This window comes from Populus euphratica, unplaced genomic scaffold (assembly GCF_000495115.2).
Source record: "Populus euphratica unplaced genomic scaffold, PopEup_1.0 scaffold1339.1, whole genome shotgun sequence".
Lineage (NCBI taxonomy): Eukaryota > Viridiplantae > Streptophyta > Magnoliopsida > Malpighiales > Salicaceae > Populus > Populus euphratica.
This window is the reverse complement of record NW_011501190.1, coordinates 18,882-40,505: the sequence shown is the minus strand read 5'-3', so window position 1 is coordinate 40,505 and position 21,624 is coordinate 18,882. Positions and strand designations below refer to the sequence as shown.

Genomic DNA, 21,624 nt, shown 5'->3' with positions numbered 1-21,624 from the left:
CAGCAGGAGTTTGTCTTGCTGATTGTGTTTTTGTTTTTGTTTAGTACAATACGCCACTGTCCATTTGTATAAGCACAGATGGATTTTACATTGAGCTGAAGGATCTTCCTTTACTTTTGGTCTCCTTATTTATGATCTGATTTTCAGTACAATTAGCGGAGCAGAAGGGCCTGATCGTGTCTTTGTGGGTGGATTGCCATATTACTTTACCGAGTCACAGATAAGAGAGCTGCTAGAGTCTTTCGGGTATGAAGTTCAACCACATTTGTCTTTCATTTTCAATTTTCTTGCTGCAGTGATCTTCTTTGTGTTTTTTGCTCTTCATATTTATTAATCTAATCTCTTTTAGTCGGTATGCTAAATAGATGTTTTAACTGTTGCAATGGTTGCCTTTGATCTATGCAGACCTCTCCGTGGTTTTGACCTTGTGAAGGACAGAGACACTGGGAACTCTAAAGGATATGGTTTCTGTGTCTATCAGGTGAGTGAATTCAAGCATTACATTTATTTGGTATCTGTCTCAACAGCTAAATCATATTATGTTTTGATCTGAATAGCATCTTGATTGCTGAAATTCAATATAGCTTTTCTCATCTTAGGTTGGATTTATAATTGGTTGTTAAAACCTTTGTTGTCTTGCTTGTTTTAGATTACACGCACACACACACACACACACACACTAGGGTATAATGTTGGGGTGTCATTTTTTTCCCCTAACTGGTGAAATAATGTGCAAGCTCTTCAGGATCCTGCAGTGACTGATATTGCATGTGCTGCTCTAAATGGCTTGAAAATGGGAGATAAAACTTTAACTGTCCGTCGTGGTACTGAAAGGTTAGTCTTTTTAGTCAAATGAGCCAAGATTTGGCTGGAATTTACACTATCATTCCTCATGCATGCATCAAAATTTATGCTCCTTTTTTCTGTTACCTTTCTACATGCTTGTACTACTATGGTTTTATAGGGCAGGCTTATCAGTTTGTGCTGATTTTCTTTTTACAAAACTTGGTAGTCCCCGATTTTTTTCCAAAATTGGCACTAGTGGAAATTATGCCTGTCTATGACAGGAGTGTCATTTAAAACCAATCTGCTCTCTCAAGCTTACTGGAAGCGTAGGCTTATTGTGTTGCTGATTTTCCTGTACTTCAGCAATAATGATTAATTTTAGACTTGGGATATTTAGATTCCAAAATGACAAGTGACATTTGAGATGCACTAATGTTGAAACTGTGCAATGGGAACAGAAATTGTGCATTCGCGTACTAGTGTGTGTGTGTTTGTACAAGTGCGAATATTAAAATTTGTGCTTTTACAGGGAGAACAAGAAGTGTTTTATGTTTTCTTTCCTCTTCATCAATCTTCTAATGAATCAGTATGGATTGCTGATTGGAGGATGTCCCCATGAATAATGTTGATTGGTGTTAAGTGGGTCATGTGAAACATAGAACTTTTGAGGAATTATTCATATAAATTTGACTGGTTTCAAAGGGGGATGAAAATATTTTTTCTCAATCAAATAGCAATTGTATTCTTATTTGGCCTTTATAGTTTTATTTTCAGTGAAAAGCAAGAAATTTTTGCTTTTGATGACCGTGATTTTGTTTTAACCTTTCTAGGTTTATCATTCCCCATATACACTAGAAGCCAAATAAGATATTGGAGATAAAAAGAAGCTCAAGTAATATCTAGACATGACTGGAAGTCCATGACTTTTCTTGAGACCTCAAAGAAAAAAACTAACCCTCTCCAAGGTGTCATGGCTCTTTTGTGCAATTTGTTTAATCTCACTACCATCACACACCTAACTGGTAGGGTTGTTTGGACTGTGGAGGGGACATTGCCTACTTTGGCGATGCAGCTGGTTGTCTCTGTATTGCATCTGTTGTCAAAGGCTATGAGCAAAGGGTGGACAGTTTGCCTTTCTAACTCATGAAGTTTGATGGGTATAAGTTAATCTCATGTATCACTCAATGATTGAGACAAAAGATGTACATGCGTGTCTTGGGAGAGGGGGGTGGGGGGGAGACTTGAGAATAATTAACCCATGGACTTCCTTGTTTAAGTCAAAGATGTTTTTTCATTTTGAGAATCCACATGTTAAGGTCAGTTAAGTTAAAACGGACTCATTTTGACTTGTGGATGTAAATTGAAGGCAATAAATTAATGCATTTCTGTCAATGAAATTCATTTTTCCATCCCTCCTTGTTTCACACGTATCATGGGTGATGTGAAAACAAGCCACAATAAAGAAAGGAATGAAGAATGTGTTGTTTTCATTAAAATTGAGAAGAAATAGTAAAGCATGAAGGGAGAAAAATTGGTTTCAGAGAAACATAAATTTCTTGTATTGCACCTACCTGCTGTTTGTTCCACAGACCCTTAGCTATGAGAAAATTTGCATGTGTGGTTTCAGATTATACTTGTGCATTAATTTTGTAGTTCATTATTCTGTACACTCAGTGGATGCATGTTGCCTGAAACAGTGGCGGGCAGTCCAGGTCGGAACAGGAAAATATATTAGCTCAAGCTCAGCAACATATAGCTATCCAGGTAAAGGAATGCGTTTCATCTGTTTTATTTACTCTTAAAACTATGATCAAGGCTCTCATATGGTTTCGGGTTGCAGAAAATGGCCCTGCAAGCTGGTGTTATGAATCTTCCTGGAGTAGGGATACCATTGGCAGAATCTTCACACTCTCCATCTAAAGTTTTATGCTTAACTGAGGTGCCATATATCTTTTTTCTAGTTTGTGATTTTATTTTCTTCGTTACTAGTATTACTCTTACTCTTACCACTGCCATAACCCTCTATTTAAAGAATGGGGGAGAAGAAGAGGAAATAAACAGATCTCCAGAATGCTCAGAATGGAAGCTTGTTTCTTTAGCACCTTGATGTTTTTCCTTCACTTGTCCCAGTTCCTTCATCCCCAGATAATGCATGCCATGATATTCCAGATGTTTGTCCCCATGTATATGATATTTGCATATTGCACCACTGAACTTAGATCATCCATCCTTCTCACGTGCACCTTGTCCAACCATCAGTTTTTTCATCCTTGGTTTAATGGATGTATGCTGACTGAATGATTGATAAATCTAATTCTCTTTTATCCTCTTTCTGATAAAGGCAATTGCAATGGAAGTACTAGCAGATGATGTAGAGTATGAAGAAATATTAGAAGATATGCGGGAAGAATGTTGTAAATTTGGTATGCACACAATGATGAAAATTTACTTCTGTACATTAGGACGGACTATATGTTGCCATGCAGAAAAATGATCTCATCATGGGAATTGCTATTATGCTTGTTTCTAACAAGGCTGTGTTTGGTTTTGGGTTAAAGGGGGTTGAGTCTTCGCTTGTTAACCTTAACTTCTTTTAACCTTGTTTGGGAAACTTTAGGGGCATGGGAAAAACTTTAAGGGGTTAACACTTAATTCCTTTATTTAATTTTTTATTCAAATCATCATTCATTCTTGTCTTTTTCTTACACCTAATATTGGGTCCCATCGATATTCTATATTTATTTTTTTAAAATTGTATTTAATTTGATTTATTATTTTTAAATTGCACCCTACAATTATGCTTAATTTATTACACAAAAACTAAACATTTTTAACACTTCACCCTTCAACTACTTTCTTACACCCTTGACAGTTCATTCATTAACACTTAACATCCAATTATTGACCCTGAACCACACAACTTATGCATGTAGTTCTTTTGTTTGTGTAGTTTATCATTGCATATTGCAAATAATAATATGTGCTTGGTTGTGATTAGGAACCTTGATCAATGTTGTTATCCCTCGCCCAAGTCAGACTGAAGAGCAAATATCTGGTGCTGGAAAGGTATTCGGTTTTCTTGTGCTGCATCTGTTTTAAACGTCTTGTATATGTAGTGTTGAGATCTGTGTCTAGCTTTCTTCACAGGTATACCAATACTTAGGAAAGCATCCGCCATTCATTCTAAATTTTTCAAGTTTACTGCCCAGTTTGAAAGGAAGAGGAACTGTTCTAATGAAGTTAGTTGCACCAGAGAATATGATATATTTTAGAGTACTCTGTACTCGTGTTTCTTGCAGGTGTTCTTAGAGTATTCCGATACCAGTAGCTGTTCAAATGCAAGAAGTGCACTAAATGGGAGGAAATTTGGAGGAAATACTGTGAACGCGTCTTATTATCCAGAAGACAAGTATCACAATGGGGATTACGGTTTTTAGTGAACTTAGGAACACCATTTCCATTCTTAAGTTCTATATGGCAATTTATGTTATCAAATCATTTATTGCCATCTGTTAGCAGCTACTTCATGCGGAGAGGTCTCAGATATGTAAATATGATTTTATGAGTCAACTGACAGCAAACAAAGAGCATAATCTGATAGTTAAGGTAGCTTGTTCCCCTTCATTATCTCCGTCCCTTGTGCTCCACTGTTTTGAGCAACTTGTGGATTAACATTACTGCAGGCCACCTGCATTCTCTTTCCGGTGAACCAGCTTTTATGCCAATTTTGGTGGTGGACCTCAAAAACTAGGCACTGACAGTGGAGTGTATGGGGTTGATCGACTACCAGGAACTTGTGTCTGTTGATGAAACGCAATATTGTTCAACCTTGCGATTTAGGGTGCCTTTGTTTACATTAAAAAATTGTTTTTTTGGGTGTTTTTGTATATGTAAAAAATAAATTTTAAAAAATAACTACTGTTATGATGTTAGCTAAACACCTTGAACCCCAAGCAATGACGTTTTGCATCTCTAAAAGTTTGTTTTGGAAACAAATATTTAAAATAAATCAATAGCAGATATTTTGACTCAATTTTTGGAGAAAAATGTTTTAACCCTTGAAGTGGAAAATATTTTCCTTCACATTATCATGATAGTCATGAATAAATCAATAGCACAACCATTCCGTCGCTGGTCTCTACCTTATTAATTACTATTTTATTATTATACGACCATGATTTTTTATAACCGTTACCACAGCCACCTTGTCCCCACCTCCCCACCACCGTTACATAAATCCTTCTGAGACTATCACAACCGTCATTGATGTGATTATTATCAACATCTCTTTATTAAAATAAATAATATTTTATCCTCATCATCGTCATTTTCACTGCTATAACAACTACTATCATAGAGCCAGTATTATTATCATTTTTTATTGAGAAAATTACCTTGGACATTGTATAATTTAATCATTTTTTTATTTTATAATCAATTTTTTAAATATTACAATTTATAACCTTGGTTAAAATAAAATTTGAAAATCAATTAAAACAAAACCAATAGTAGCTTCATATATATATATATATATATATATATGAAGCTACTATTGGTTTTGTTTTAATTGATTTTCAAATTTTATTTTAACCAAGGTTATAAATTGTAATATTTAAAAAATTGATTATAAAATAAAAAAATGATTAAATTATACAATGTCCAAGGTAATTTTCTCAATAAAAAATGATAATAATACTGGCTCTATGATAGTAGTTGTTATAGCAGTGAAAATGACGATGATGAGGATAAAATATTATTTATTTTAATAAAGAGATGTTGATAATAATCACATCAATGACGGTTGTGATAGTCTCAGAAGGATTTATGTAACGGTGGTGGGGAGGTGGGGACAAGGTGGCTGTGGTAACGGTTATAAAAAATCATGGTCGTATAATAATAAAATAGTAATTAATAAGGTAGAGACCAGCGACGGAATGGTTGTGCTATTGATTTATTCATGACTATCATGATAATGTGAAGGAAAATATTTTCCACTTCAAGGGTTAAAACATTTTTCTCCAAAAATTGAGTCAAAATATCTGCTATTGATTTATTTTAAATATTTGTTTCCAAAACAAACTTTTAGAGATGCAAAACGTCATTGCTTGGGGTTCAAGGTGTTTAGCTAACATCATAACAGTAGTTATTTTTTAAAATTTATTTTTTACATATACAAAAACACCCAAAAAAACAATTTTTTAATGTAAACAAAGGCACCCTAAATCGCAAGGTTGAACAATATTGCGTTTCATCAACAGAAGAGGGGGCGCACTGATTCATGTACCAGAGCAGGGATCAAAGCTTGCCACGAGAAGTTGCGGAGGGAGGATTGAATGATATGTTTCAAGATTTGAGCTCTGTTTCGCAACCTGGAAGACCAACCAAGATTGACAGACCTGTGAAATTATACGATGCTGTTAGAGTTCTGAACCAGCTAAAAAATGAGGTTTAGGAGCTCAAAGAAACCAATGAAAAACTTCTAGAAGAAACTAAAAACTCTGATGCTTCAGTTGGCACGAAACTGGCCTCATCCAAATCATAGAATAGAACTAGACCAAGTTAGCTTAGAAACAATAACAGTGTTTCTAAGTATTTATAAATGCAATCATTGCTGTTTGATGTTATGGGACTTGTGTGATGATCAAGATAAAGGGACTATATTTGTGATCCACCGCAGAAGCCGTTGAAACAAAAACAGAAGAAAATATCGTCGATAAACCCCAGCATTGCTCGTAACTGTAAACAATGGTGATAAAGTTTTAATTCTAATATTACATTTGATTCTAGACATTTCACTCGTCCTCACAAAAGTTTGTTTCTATTTCCGATGGTTCTTTGACCTAGTAACTAGTGAAGGATCTTTGACTATTACTAATAATTTGAAACTAGATTCTATAATTAAGTTTAGCTTTGTCTTGTTTGATGATTTTATGACCTCACTTTTATGTGTTTATGGGCATTACAGTTACAAGATAAGCTAAATCATAATTAATAAATTAAAGATATATAATCATTCTATGCATAATCATTATAATAAAAAAAAGGTGGCTTAGAGGTCATTTTGAAGATTATAATTAGTAGTTGCCATGAAAATAATAACTAAGTTTTGATAATAAGTTTACCACTAATATTAACAAATAAAGCATATTAATTTAGATAGATACAATAACCAATAATATAATTAAAATGCTTAGAATAAATAAGTAAGTGAAAGAATTTACAAACTTATTTTTAACATAGTTCGGTAAGCCTATATTCACATCTCAAACATCAAATCATACTTGAGTTTTGTATTCTTTTATTTGTCCATGCTGTAAAGTACAATATTCATTTAATGAATCCATGCCAATATATTTACATCATGTGAAGATATGCTTTTCAAGATTTTCTTCCTTGATGAATATACCTCATCAATATCAAAAGTTTTTATCTAAATTTCAAAGGTTTACAAGATTGATTTTGTTATTATAAATAACTCTCTCAATAAAATAGATAATACAATTCAAATATTTAATATCTCTATATCTCACAAGATAACACTTTAAGGGATTTGAAGTTGTTTAAGTGTATTGAGAATAAGATCAGGTTTGGATTTTTTTTTCACAATTATAAAAATTAGTCTTTTATAGTCGTTACAGTCCCATTGACAATTGAAATCGATGAATAGTTCAAATTGATCAAGCTAATCGGTTGACCCTTTTTTTCAGAATTCTCAGGTGTTTATCATGAATAAATAAATGGTCTATCAATTCATTTGATTAAGCCAAACAATTGATTGATTTATACAAAATCCTATATTTATTAATTTTAATCTAGGTGAATTCTTATAACCGTCTATCAGAGATTTAATCAACCCTTCTTATATATGCATAATGAAGTGGGGACATTTATTTTAAGTGTGCTATCAACATGATATTTATAGATTTATATAAAACACTAAAATGAACACTAAAATTTTTTATATTTATTAATATGGTGTTTGTATAAACCTGTTTAAAACTAATTCTTTACCAAGCATATTATTAGTCCAATTTTCATATTATTGTTATTATTAATATATGTGTATGTATATGTGTATGTGAGTGTGACCTAAAGATCAACGCCAAAAATGATTACCTATTACTTATATGAAATTTATATAGAATATTGATGAGAAAATATATTAATTATTATTGTGAACTAAATAAATTACTGATACCAAGTTAATGAGCTATCATGAATTACTTACCAATAAAATTAACAAAAAAAAAGAGGTAAGTTTGCTTACTTAATATGATAAATATTAAAAAAATTAAACCAGAACATGGATATTAACAAATTGAGAGTTGTGATGGCCAAATTTGTTAAGATAGAAACTTGATTTGTGACAAAATAAGGAGGAATGATACTTTTTTCTGCATGAAAAAGCAAGAAGAATAAGAAATGAAAAAGAGGGGTAGGAGATCTAATAGGTTATAACTAAAATATTACCAACGGATTCACTAACAAATATTAACAATGGTTATATTTCATCGGTAATTTTATTTGTAATATTGACATATAATATTTTTCAAGGAAATAACAAGAGGATACCTGCCCATTTTTTTTTTCATTTCTTGATTCTCACTTATAATTCTCTGACAGAAATAATGACGTTATGTTTCATCAGTAAATATCATTGTAATTTGCTATTGGTTTTTTTTTTATCGATATTTTTATTTATATTTGGTAATTTTTTTTTGGTAATGTTCTATATTAATTGACATGTGAAGCAATTCCTATACGACCTCGATGAATTTCTAGCAAGAGTTTATAAGATATGTCAATTGAACTCCATGCTTCAACTATTATTATCTAAATGATTCTAGAGAAACAAAAGTCATGATGTATTATTGAATCAATGAAGTATAATTACCATCTAAAAAAATTAAGTATGATGGTATACTTCAAAATTGAACTTAAGATTTTCTTCACACTTCACGATCTTTCTAATTGGACATTAATAAGCTCTTATCTTACATGATGGAACCAGTTTCATCTTTAAACCCTGTTGAATTTTCATGTCGAACTTCTTTTCTAAATGTTTGACTCTGTCTTGATCTGTTTCCTTCATCCCATTCCAGAGAAGATTAAAAAAGAAAAACCAACTAGGGCACTGGCCAAGATGGCAGGTCATCTACTTGTTCATCAACCTTGATCTCCTCCGGGAAAGAGATGTGTAGAATTAATTATCCGAGTCATGAATCTTTAATTCTGGAAAGGACAGGATAACCCACGTCAAAAGTTTGGAAATTTCCATGTTGATCTTAACCTAATAAATGTCTGAGAGGTAACTTTTCCTAAAAATAATCAAGTATGTCTTAATACATTTCGCTAGTCGGCAACGCAGACATTTTCTACTCACTTACATGGTCATATGATACTTGGACTTGCTCAAATCCTGAGATTTTCTACTGCATGGCTTGCAATAATATACTATTAATCTGACGACTTCACTAAGAAGCAGAACTTAATTATCATTTATTGACTAGTAATAACATCTGAAAACTTCATCCACGCTTAATTTCATTAATTACGAAGACATTTTCGCAGATAATTTTCAGATGACGATCCTATATAAAGGGTAGAATTAGCAGCCTTTCATTTGTATTGCAAATTGAAAGTATAGAAAATATGAAGATTATTTCTTCTCTGTTGCTTCTTTTCTCCCTTTTGTCCTTTCTGCGGATCAGACCAATATTAGCGGTGAAAAAGGCAAGTATCATTCTTGACCTTTGATCATCATGTCCTTTGCTTTCTCAGTTGCTTACTTTTATACTCATGCAATGCTTTTGCTTGCCATGATCAAAATAAATTAAGCCCAAGTTCTGAGTATATGCTAAGGTTTTGACATGTACAAGAGGGCGCTAGAGAGCATGGAATTAAGCACGTAGTGTTAAAACTTACTCTCAACTACTATGCATGTTTTCTGTTATTTTTACGATGATAATATATATATGATTTCCATGGTTCAGTCTTATGTGGTGTATCTCGGGAGAAATTCACACACTTCTAAACCTTCAACCTTGGGGAATGATGGAATGACCGAGTCCTACTATGATCTACTGGGTTCATGTTTGAAAAGGTAATGACAACTAATTTCATAAATATTCCATCTCCATTGTTGTACTGATAAATTGTGAATTAAACAGCAAGGAGAAAGCTAAAGAAGCAATATTTTATTCGTACACAAGTCATATCAATGGCTTTGCTGCAACCCTTGAAGATGATGAAGTGGATCAATTATCGAGTACGAAAACATGGCAAGCTGATGATATTGTCATTCCTTCTGCTTCATTTCACAGTCTAATATGTACTCGGATCTTTGATTGTTTTCTGTTCTTTCCTATCGTTGTAGACCGTCCGGAAGTTGTATCAGTTTTTCCAAATGAAGTAAATCAGTTGCATACAACTCGGTCATGGGAGTTTCTTGGACTAGAGAGAAATGGACAAATCCCTGCTGATTCAATCTGGTTAAAGGCAAGATTTGGTGAAGACGTCATTATTGGAAATCTTGACACTGGTAATCTTACTTGTGTTTGATTTGGAAAAGCGAATTTTATTAGTTTCATAATTACTACTGCTTTGTTTCATCTCTGGACAAGCGAGCTTCAGCATTGAAGGGTCCATAAAGACTGCACTTAATGTATTTTATTAGGTCTAGAACGTTAATATTTAAATCCTCGTTGCGGCTGCCCTTAATGTATTATATAATCTATCGTCGATGATGACACATCTTCAGAATGTTTCTTTAAGCTATCCACTGGTCGGCAACAGCTTTTGAATGGTCCTTTTTTTTTCCTTCTTATTAGTTGTAACATTTTAATCTTCTCTCTTGATTAATTCGTGGTTGATTGATAGGTGTCTGGCCGGAATCACAGAGCTTCGACGATGAAGGAATGGGACCAATTCCAACAAGGTGGAAAGGATACTGTGAAACAAATGATGGGGTTAAATGCAACAGGTTTCTTTCTTCGCCTGCTCTCTAACATTGCTAAGAACAGTGAAAAAGGCTTGTTGATACAAGTTCTAAAAAAAGAAATCAATGTAATTACTTACAGGAAGTTGATCGGAGCAAGGTACTTCAACAAGGGTTATGAAGCAGCTCTAGGCCGTGCACTTGATTCGTCCAATAACACCGCAAGAGATACTGATGGTCATGGTACCCACACTCTATCTACAGCTGGTGGTCGCTTTGTTTCAGGTGCCAATTTCCTAGGATCAGCCTACGGGACGGCTAAAGGAGGATCACCTAATGCACGAGTTGCATCATACAAGGTGTGCTGGCCGAGATGCTATGATGCTGATATATTGGCTGCCTTCGACGCTGCTATTCAAGATGGGGTTGACATTTTGTCCATTTCACTTGGAAGGGCAGTTGCTATTCCTTACTTCAGAAGTGGTATTGCAATTGGAGCTTTTCAGGCTGTTATGAACGGAATTCTTGTAGTTTGCTCGGCTGGGAACTCCGGACAAGGCTTTGGCTTCGGAACAGCTTCAAATGTAGCCCCGTGGGTTCTCACCGTTGCGGCTAGCACAATTGATCGGGAGTTTCCATCCAATGTTGTCCTTGGAAATAACAAGGAATTCAAGGTTAGTATACTGGATGATCCAGTCAATTAACTCTTATGTGTACCATATGAACAACAAGAAAGCTGTCCCATTTACACTCTACAGCAACCGACATAGGTCAATTGTATCATTATATCTTGATTCTTGGAATTCGCTTATAAACAGGGCACGAGCTTTAACACCAATAACCTGTCAGCTAGGAAGTAATTTAAAATAATATGGAATTTGTACTTTTCCCCAACGAGTAAAGCGGTAACGGAGGGCGCTCAATTATGAATCATCTTTGAGCACTCCAAGTTTCCTATTTATGGCTAGTCTTCAAGAAACTGCACCCTTTGAGCAAAAGCTACTCTCCAACTAATCATGTTCAAAAGCTTTTAATTTTGCGTACATCTTCTCCTTGTTTTTTTCTGTTTTCAGTTCGATTTTTTAATGTTTTTGTAACATTCTCCTTGGTTCTTAAACATTACGGTATAAACATAATCATATACACGTGCACACTTTAAATAATATTTTATGATGATAAAAAAAAATAATCAAAAGCTCACACTATTAAAAGGGATCGACAACACAATGGATGAGAGGGAAAAAAAATTTAGATAAAAAAATTTAGATTTGCTTAAGAATACTCAAAAAATTAAACTAAAACATGAACATAGTTGAGAGATAGTTGGATTTACGAAGATAAAAGCTTGTAATAAAATAAAAAAAATGTTTTTTCTGCATAAAAAGAGGAAGAAAAAAAATGAAAAAAAGGATTATAACTTAAATATTACAAAGAGATTCACTAATAATTATTAACAATGATTATATTTAATTGATAATTTTATTTGTAATATTGACATGTAATATTTTTTGAGAAAATATAAGAGATATCTTTTTTTTTTTTTAATTTTCACTTGTAATTCTTTTGGTATTTACTAACAAAAATAACGAGATTATGTTCTATTACTACATGTCACCTAATTTAATTACGGTTTTTCTTTTTCTTTATATTTGATAATTTTGTGACAGTGTTCTATATTAATTAACATGTTAAACATTCCTCATGACATGTGAAGCAAAGAACTATAATTACCAACTCAAAATATATATTACATTTAAATTTCACAGATTGAATATTATCTTTTGTTCTATTTCGTTATCTAGACTTTTAATACCATATCGAATATATATATATATATATAATAGAAAAATTAAATTGTTGGTGGATACTTAAAAATAGTTTTTTATGGACTCCAACAGCGTGTAATGGTACACTTAAAAATTGAACTTAAGATTTTCTTCACACTTCACGATCTTTCTAATTGGACATTAATAAGCTCTTATCTTACATGATGGAACCAGTTTCATCTTTAAACCCTGTTGAATTTTCATGTCGAACTTCTTTTCTAAATGTTTGACTCTGTCTTGATCTGTTTCCTTCATCCCCTTACCGAGAAGATTTAAGGAGAAAAAAAACCAAGTAGGGCACTGGCCAAGATGACAGGTCCTTTACTTGTTGCATCAACCTTGATCTCATTCGGGAAAGGGATGTGTAGAATTAATTATCCCTGTCATGGATCTTAAATTCTGGAAAGGACAGGATACCCCACTTCAAGAGTTTGGAAACTTCCCTGTTGATCTTAACCTAATAAATGCCTGAAAGGTAGCTTGTACTAAAAATAATAAAGCATGTCTTGATACATTTCGCTAGTCGCCAACGCAGACATTTTCTACTCACTTACAGGGTCATATGATTGGACTTGCTCAAATCCTGATATTTTCTATTGCATTGCTTGCAATAATATACTATTAATCTGACGACTTCACTAAGAAGCAGAACTTAATTATCATTTATTGACTAGTAATAACATCTGAAAACTTCATCCACGCTTAATTTCATTAATTACGAAGACATTTTCGTAGATAATTTTCAGATAACGATCCTATATAAAGGGTAGAATCAGCAGCCTTTCATTTGTATAGCAAAAAGAAAGTATAGGAAATATGAAGATTATTTCTTCTCTGTTGCTTCTTTTCTCCCTTTTGTCCTTTCTGCGGATCAGACCAATATTAGCGGTGAAAAAGGCAAGTATCATTCTTGACCTTTGATCATCATGTCCTTTGCTTTCTCAGTTGCTTACTTTTATACTCATGCAATGCTTTTGCTTGCCATGATCAAAATAAATTAAGCCCAAGTTCTGAGTATATGCCAAGGTTTTGACATGTACAAGAGGGCGCTAGAGAGCATGGAATTAAGCACGTAGTGTTAAAACTTACTCTCAACTACTATGCATGTTTTCTGTTATTTTTACGATGATAATATATATATGATTTCCATGGTTCAGTCTTATGTGGTGTATCTCGGGAGAAATTCACACACTTCTAAACCTTCAACCTTGAGGAATGATGGAATGACCGAGTCCTACTATGATCTATTGGGTTCTTGTTTGAAAAGGTAATGACAACTAATTTCATAATTATTCGATCTCAATTCTGAAGGGTATAGCTATTGATTAGGTTTTAAGCTCCTTAAAAGTCAAGTAGTTTCAATCCTTTAAATTTCAGGCTTATTGGAGGTTTACACAGTTATTAATTTAAAGGTTTGTGAAATTAATCAAGCTGAGCACAAACAGGACACCCGTGTAAAAAAAATAAAAAATAAATATTCCATCTCCATTGTTGTACTGATAAATTGTGAATTAAACAGCAAGGAGAAAGCTAAAGAAGCAATATTTTATTCGTACACAAGTCATATCAATGGCTTTGCTGCAACCCTTGAAGATGATGAAGTGGATCAATTATCGAGTACGAAAACATGGCAAGCTGATGATATTGTCATTCCTTCTGCTTCATTTCACAGTCTAATATGTACTCGGATCTTTGATTGTTTTCTGTTCTTTCCTATCGTTGTAGACCGTCCGGAAGTTGTATCAGTTTTTCCAAATGAAGTAAATCAGTTGCATACAACTCGGTCATGGGAGTTTCTTGGACTAGAGAGAAATGGACAAATCCCTGCTGATTCAATCTGGTTAAAGGCAAGATTTGGTGAAGACGTCATTATTGGAAATCTTGACACTGGTAATCTTACTTGTGTTTGATTTGGAAAAGCGAATTTTATTAGTTTCATAATTACTACTGCTTTGTTTCATCTCTGGACAAGCGAGCTTCAGCATTGAAGGGTCCATAAAGACTGCACTTAATGTATTTTATTAGGTCTAGAACGTTAATATTTAAATCCTCGTTGCGGCTGCCCTTAATGTATTATATAATCTATCGTCGATGATGACACATCTTCAGAATGTTTCTTTAAGCTATCCACTGGTCGGCAACAGCTTTTGAATGGTCCTTTTTTTTTCCTTCTTATTAGTTGTAACATTTTAATCTTCTCTCTTGATTAATTCGTGGTTGATTGATAGGTGTCTGGCCGGAATCACCAAATGTAGCCCCGTGGGTTCTCACCGTTGCGGCTAGCACAATTGATCGGGAGTTTCCATCCAATGTTGTCCTTGGAAATAACAAGGAATTCAAGGTTAGTATACTGGATGATCCAGTCAATTAACTCTATGTTTAGCATATGAGCAGCAAGAAAGCTGTCCCATTTGACATAGTTCAACTGTGTCATTATATTTGATTCTTGGATTTTTTTTTTTATAAACAGGGCACGAGCTTTAATACCAATAACCTGTCAGCTAGGAAGTATTACCCTATAGTTTATTCGGTGGATGCTAAAGCTGCAAATGCCTCAGCTCAACTAGCGTAAGCAACCGATTCATGTTGACTTGTTGGCTATTCAATTGAGCATATATATATGTGTATCCTTATGCATTTGTGATTGGCAGACAAATATGTTATCCTGAATCCCTTGACCCAAAAAAGGTAAGAGGAAAGATTGTGTATTGTCTTCGTGGTATGACATCTGATGTCGAGAAGAGCTTGGTGGTTGCTCAGGCTGGTGGTGTTGGGATGATCCTCGCTCATCAATTTGCAGACAGTTCAAGCAGTCCTCGAGGTTTCTTTGTTCCTACTTCACTTGTCTCAGCAATTGATGGTCTATCCGTTTTATCTTACATCCACAGCACAAAGTAATTAGCTCTCTGTACTAATTGAGTGGTTTCGATCTGTCAAATCTTGGAGCAAGTCAGTATTCTATATAACCATTACGTTTGTCTTTTCAGGTCACCGGTAGCTTATATAAGTGGCTCTACTGAAATTGGAAAAGTGGTTGCACCAGTCATGGCTCCCTTTTCATCAACTGGACCAAATGAAATTACACCAGAGATCCTCAAGGTATGCTACAGGATTTTTCTCTATTCTATGATTGGTTATTTTGATTTAAATGTTTCAATTGTTGGCCTTTGAGACAAGAAATGCCTCTCTGTGTTCTTAACATCAAAATTTTGATAAAAATTCCAGCCAGACATCACTGCACCAGGAGTCCATATTTTAGCTGCCTATACAAAAGCACCAAGGCGTTTATCTCGGCTTATAGACCGGCGCCCTCTTTCCTTCAACATTATATCTGGGACTTCAATGTCATGCCCCCACGTTTCTGGCATTGCTGGTCTTCTCAAAACCATGCACCCTGATTGGAGTCCAGCCGCGATTAAGTCAGCAATCATGACCACCGGTAGTTCAGCTTCTATCTGTCGGCTCTCCGCTATAGTTTCTATATTATGATTTTATTTAACTTCAAATTCAACTTACTAACAAAACTTTTGATTTTCCAGCTAGAACGAGTAGCAATGCTAGACAGCCAATAGCCAAAGCTTCTGCTGCGGAGGCAACCCCCTTCAACTATGGTTCAGGACATCTGCGGCCAAACCGCGCGATGGATCCAGGGTTGGTCTATGACTTAACCACCACGGATTACTTGAATTTTCTGTGCTCCATCGGCTATAATGCAACCCAGATGTCAATATTCAACGAAGAGCCATATGATTGCCCACCAAAGAATATCAGTTTGTTGAATTTCAACTATCCTTCGATTACCGTCCCTAATCTCTCAGGAAATGTCACGTTGACTAGAACCTTAAAGAACGTGGGAACTCCAGGATTATACACAGTTCGTGTCAAGAAGCCTGATGGAATATTAGTTAAGGTAGAACCAAAGAGTTTGAAATTCAGCAAGCTAAATGAAGAGAAAACTTTCAAGGTCATGCTGAAGGCTAAGGACGATTGGTTTCGCCGTTCTTACGTGTTTGGAGGGCTCACATGGTCAGATGGTGTGCACCATGTTAAGAGTCCTATTGTCGTCAGGAAAGCAGTAAACCCGACTTTGAATTAATTGAATTTGTTCTGCCTGGTCTACGATTGAATTATGTTAAAAAAATATATTGTTTTATCAATGAAATAAACAAGCCTTGAAATAATTCATTTTCATTTTTAATTAAAAGTATTAAATTTATATCTGTACCATTCATGTTGTAATCTAAATATTACAAGAGAAGAGTATATTACAATTATTATTTTTTTAACAAAAAAATTATACTGGATTTTTCAAACATTTTTTTACATAAAAAATCATAATTATAAATCAGGAAATTTATGTATGCATCCAATTAAATCAATCAAAAATTATTTGAGCTAATAAATACAAAAACAATTAACAATAATTAAAGACTAAACTGAAAAAACTGAGAAATAGATGTAGATCAAGATATTTAATTTCATAATATTGGTTATGTATCCGGTTGTGTTTTGTAATTTTATTTATTAAAAATTATGTTTTATTTAATCAAATAATAATAAAAATAAATACACACACAAAAATAATTAAAAAGAACAAAAAAAAAAAATACAAGGTTACATGTTGCACATATTAGAAAGAAAACTATTATTATATATGAAAACCAAGTAAAAACTAAATAATAATTAACTAAAGAATAAATGAATGTGAATGTAGATTTAGTTATTTTTATAATTTTATTTTTTGGAATTAATTTTTTATTTAATAAAATGATTAAAAAAAACATGTAAACAAAAGCTATTTAATAATTGTTTTTTTTTTAAATAAGGCCACATAGAAAGAAAGTTTCTAATATAAAAAAAAAGTTCAATTTTTATTTGTAAAAATAAATAAAAAATAAATCATATTTTATGAAAAAAATCATAAAAAATAATTAAAATAAAAAAACATATTAAAAAATTAAATAAAAACTTAAAATTAAAAAAAGAAATAAAAAGATCAAATAAATACAAAAAAAATAAAATCCCAAGCGCGTAAACTTAGCTTGGATGGCTTAGTGTGCATTTACTTAATAAACCCAGGCGTATAGCCTTTCAATCCAGGCCTGGTGCGTGGGCTGGCTTTTGTTTCTTTTAAAAATGATATGACTTATCACTCTCTTATCAATTAAAACTCATTTTATTGATATCAAAATTAATTTTTAATAATTTAAATTTAAATTAATTAAGATTATTTTTCTCTACTATTAAAATTTGGTAATTTTTCCTCTCCTCCCTCAAATCAAGAATCAAAAAACAAGAAAGGTAAAGTTTGGATCGAAATTGATGATTTGAAAACCAAAGGGACCAAAAATATAAATTGGAAAGTATAATGATCATATTGAATTGTTTTGCAAACTTTGAAGTTGACACCTATTTTACCTATCTTTTTCAATTTGGTCCTTCATCCATCAATCTTGCCCTTGTTAAACAGATCAAAGCCAATTGACCATCAATTTGGCCACAAAAGAGCTTAATCAATGAAAAAAAATCACAATGGCAATCCATCGTGAACTATGTATGTGAACAGTGACGTAGGCTATAGTGTGTTTTTACCCACGCATTTTAATATTTGTTAAGAACTAGATTTAATATGTTTAATTTCATAGCACAACAAAATCATCACAGCACAGTCCTACAACTTTAGCAGAAAGGCAACTTCGTATCCCATGAGGGGCAGAAGTCCAAAGAACGCAGGAGTTCATTTGAAAAAGATCCTAGCATGGCCATATATATCAGCAAAGACATATTTACCTTTCTTTAAAGTGTGCTTTAGTCGCCCTCCGTAAATCAAGTGTAACCTTTTCTAGGCTAGATCTAGACCCTGTCTAATAGCCATGACTTTCACCTGCAGATCAGAAGCTTTAGCAGCATGATATGAAAGTCCCATAACGAAGAGATGATATGAGAGACCTTGAGGCAAGCCTCGAAAAGAAAAGATAGGCAAGGAGGAACCAACTTCACTAGAGCCTCCTGTGAACCACTCCTAAATTGCCATGCAAAATCCTCTTTTAATTCTGTACCAAGCTTTACAAGTTATTTTCCAAGTAGAAGAGGTGGAATGAAGACGGAGGTGATGGAGATCTCTCATCATGAGATATGAATTTATTCCATAATAAGAATTTTTCCCGTATGCCACCTGAGATTTCCCAGAAGAACAATATTTTTTGCCTCGTTGTTAGTACCACCTCCATGCTTGAATTTTACATGTAAAACTGTAAAATGATTCGTTAAAAAGCTCCGCATGGTGTTGACAAACAATGGAAGGATTTTGTGTAGAACATTCACATCAAATTTCATCTCTTCCGCTTCCAAGAAATAAAATGACTTCTGCCCCAGAAACGATGCTACGGGTCGTTATAGAAAATTATACAATACTTCAAGCAATAACAGGATAGAATGCACTCTTCTTGTCACTGTAGCGCTACAGTGATATTGAAACATTACCTTTTGTCTCTCAAGTATTTGTTTTCTCATGACTTGGTACCTGGAGTTTTATAGTTATATGTTTGTCTTTAAACTTTATTTTCATTGTTTTCCGGTCACCAGATTCTAAAAGATGAAAGAGAAAGTTATCGTAAAATAGATCATCAAAAAAATTAATTTTAATATTAATAAATTTATCTCGGAGATGATAATTCAATCTCTTTAACCATCCTCGATAAAAAAGCAGATTCAGAAAGAGAATTATGGCTAAAATGGGTTCAAAATTGAGCTTCGATCCAAAAAAAAAAACTCAAGCTCAATTTTTTCACAAGTAGAGGTGGATGGAGAATTGTTGCAACTAATAACACGTTGTTGCTGCAATTTTTAGTGTTTTTTTTTTTTTAAACATTGAATGGCTTCTCTAGGAGCACACGCCCTTTCCCTTTTTCTTTTTTAGACCTGAGGTTTACCTGTTAAGTACTATATTTTCTTGTATATATTTTTTTAAAAATATCATTAAATATATATTATATTTTGAATTTATGATTATATTATTTTTTTTATAGAAAAAACGCTTGGATATTTCTTTTTACATTAAAAAAACAATTTGACCCATAGAACAGCGTAAACTAATAATTTATTATTTTTAAATTAAACTAGATCTTTTGTATTTATATTTCAATCACTTTTTTATCAATTATATATGAGCCTAATATATAAAAAAGAGTTCGCACATTGATATTCAATGAGAATTAAACAATATTGTGATTGCTAATTTTTATATTGTTTTAATGAATTTCTTTTGTTTTGTATATAGTCACATAAAAATTTATTGTTTTAATGAATTTCTTTTGTTTTGTTTTTATGATGATATATATATATATATTAAAGCATGATGAATTTTTACTTAAAAAACATTTTATTAATAAAAAAATATGTTTTCATTAAGAAAATAATCACTTCATGAAATAATTTTTTTTCGTTTCATTATTTAAATTTCTTAGATTCTTACAAATACTCATTTTAATTAATTATATTGTATTTATATTAAAAAAATGTTAATAAAAAAATATTTTTTTCGGAACAAAAAATACATAAATAAGAAAAGTGGGCTTCAACTTAAAAAATACATTTTATCTTTCACAATTTAAATATTTCATACCTTTACAAATATTTATTGTAATCATTGAATAGTTAAATAAAAATTATCTTTTGAAAAGTACCCTTCAACATGGCACAAGTGTAAAAGCTAATTTATGACTATATAGCTATCCCATTGTATCCCTTTGTAGTTCTAAATTGTATTTTCTTAATTTTATAACCCTACATCTGATGAAATTTAGTGTAAACACTCACATCTAATTGTATAAAAAGAATGTTATAGGAATATTATGCTATTATTTGTGTGTGCGCTCGCTTGTTATTAAGCTCTCTGCTGATCACTAACCAAGGTGTTATCTACTTTATCATAGATATTTTAAGGAAGTCAGACATATTGCATGATGCAATTAATTAGAGAGAGTGAGAGTGCAAGATATAGAATGATTTATTGAGTGAGTGATCCTTGGCCATCCTTAGAAAGCACGACCTATCAAGACAAGAAGAGACATCTTTCATAGAAATCTGTTCAAAGTGCTTGGACAGGGTGTGATCGAAGGGAAAGAAGAACAATACACCTAATACTTTCTATTTTGTTGCGCCATGGTTCATGGTTTCGTCGTAACTTGTTTATGTTTAACAGGCCTATTAAGGTAATGAATTTTCAGTTTACAAGGGAGTAGGATATTAGTGACTTTTTCTAATTGATAAACTCAAAATTAATGGATCTAAAAAACCATTCTAAAACACCCCCTTAATGTTCCTGGGCTCTTTCCAGTGAAGGAGCATGATTTAATGGGTTCTTATTTTTAATAAATTTAGATATCTTGTTAGAGTCTAACTTTTTTAGAAATTTTTTCAGGATCTCATGCAAGTATCTCACTTTTTATATTAATTTAATATATATTATTTTAAATAAAATACAACTCAATTTAAAATATTATAAAAGTAAAATTAAATTTTACCTCATTCTCTTCACAAAAGAATAAAAACTCGTGAGTTATAAATACTTCATGAATTTTTTAAAGACAAGATTTATAATCTTTTCATTTTTAATATTTTCAGCATAAATATTTTTAGAATCTACCTCTATAAAATATAATTACATATTTTCTCTCTATAAATTTATTAATTTTATTATAAATTTATTAATTTTATTATTAGAGAATTCTCATATTCATCAAATCAGATCTTTCACATGTATTAATTAATAAACATAATTTATTAGATCACTTTGGCTTACTAGACATTATCTAGTACTACCATAGCTATTGATCATTTTGATTTATTTGGTATCACCTATTATCATCAATTACCTAGGTTTTTTTTTATCATTAATTAAAAAATAAATTAAATTGTTTAGACTATAAAATTAATTAATTATTGAATTAATTAATTTTATTTTTAAATATCTTGAATTTTAAAACCTATTTAAAATAATATGGAATTTGTACTTTTCCCCAACGAGTAAAGCGGTAACGGAGGGCGCTCAATTATGAATCATCTTTGAGCACG

The 21,624-nt window shown here is 32.5% G+C and overlaps 2 protein-coding genes and 1 long non-coding RNA gene across 3 annotated transcripts in view; 2 read left to right on the top strand and 1 right to left on the bottom strand.

Annotated features, from left to right (window-relative positions):
* Positions 1–4,625, top strand: part of LOC105117409 (splicing factor U2af large subunit A-like) — a 9,284-nt gene extending 4,659 nt beyond the window's left edge. Inside the window, exons 11-18 of the mRNA XM_011015065.1 lie at positions 148–246; positions 406–481; positions 746–834; positions 2,484–2,550; positions 2,627–2,725; positions 3,128–3,209; positions 3,785–3,852; positions 4,086–4,625. Of these exons, the coding sequence (XP_011013367.1) occupies positions 148–246; positions 406–481; positions 746–834; positions 2,484–2,550; positions 2,627–2,725; positions 3,128–3,209; positions 3,785–3,852; positions 4,086–4,223 (718 nt within the window). The 3' untranslated portion in view covers positions 4,224–4,625. The remainder of the gene's footprint in view (positions 1–147; positions 247–405; positions 482–745; positions 835–2,483; positions 2,551–2,626; positions 2,726–3,127; positions 3,210–3,784; positions 3,853–4,085) is intronic.
* LOC105117410 (uncharacterized) overlaps positions 1–6,391 on the bottom strand; it is a 16,236-nt gene extending 9,845 nt beyond the window's left edge. Inside the window, exons 1-2 of the long non-coding RNA XR_840745.1 lie at positions 6,197–6,391; positions 5,070–5,071 (exon numbers count right to left, since the gene is read on the bottom strand). This is a non-coding gene — a long non-coding RNA (uncharacterized LOC105117410). The remainder of the gene's footprint in view (positions 1–5,069; positions 5,072–6,196) is intronic.
* Positions 6,392–9,438: 3,047 nt separating this feature from the next.
* Positions 9,439–16,651, top strand: LOC105117408 (subtilisin-like protease SBT5.3). The gene is made up of 11 exons (XM_011015064.1): positions 9,439–9,519; positions 9,780–9,889; positions 9,957–10,054; positions 10,163–10,327; positions 10,666–10,768; positions 10,866–11,397; positions 15,020–15,117; positions 15,201–15,443; positions 15,537–15,648; positions 15,775–15,988; positions 16,089–16,651. The coding sequence occupies exons 1-11, from the start codon at positions 9,439–9,441 to the stop codon at positions 16,643–16,645; spliced, it is 2,313 nt and encodes a 770-aa protein (XP_011013366.1). The 3' UTR covers positions 16,646–16,651.
* Positions 16,652–21,624: the final 4,973 nt, after the last annotated feature.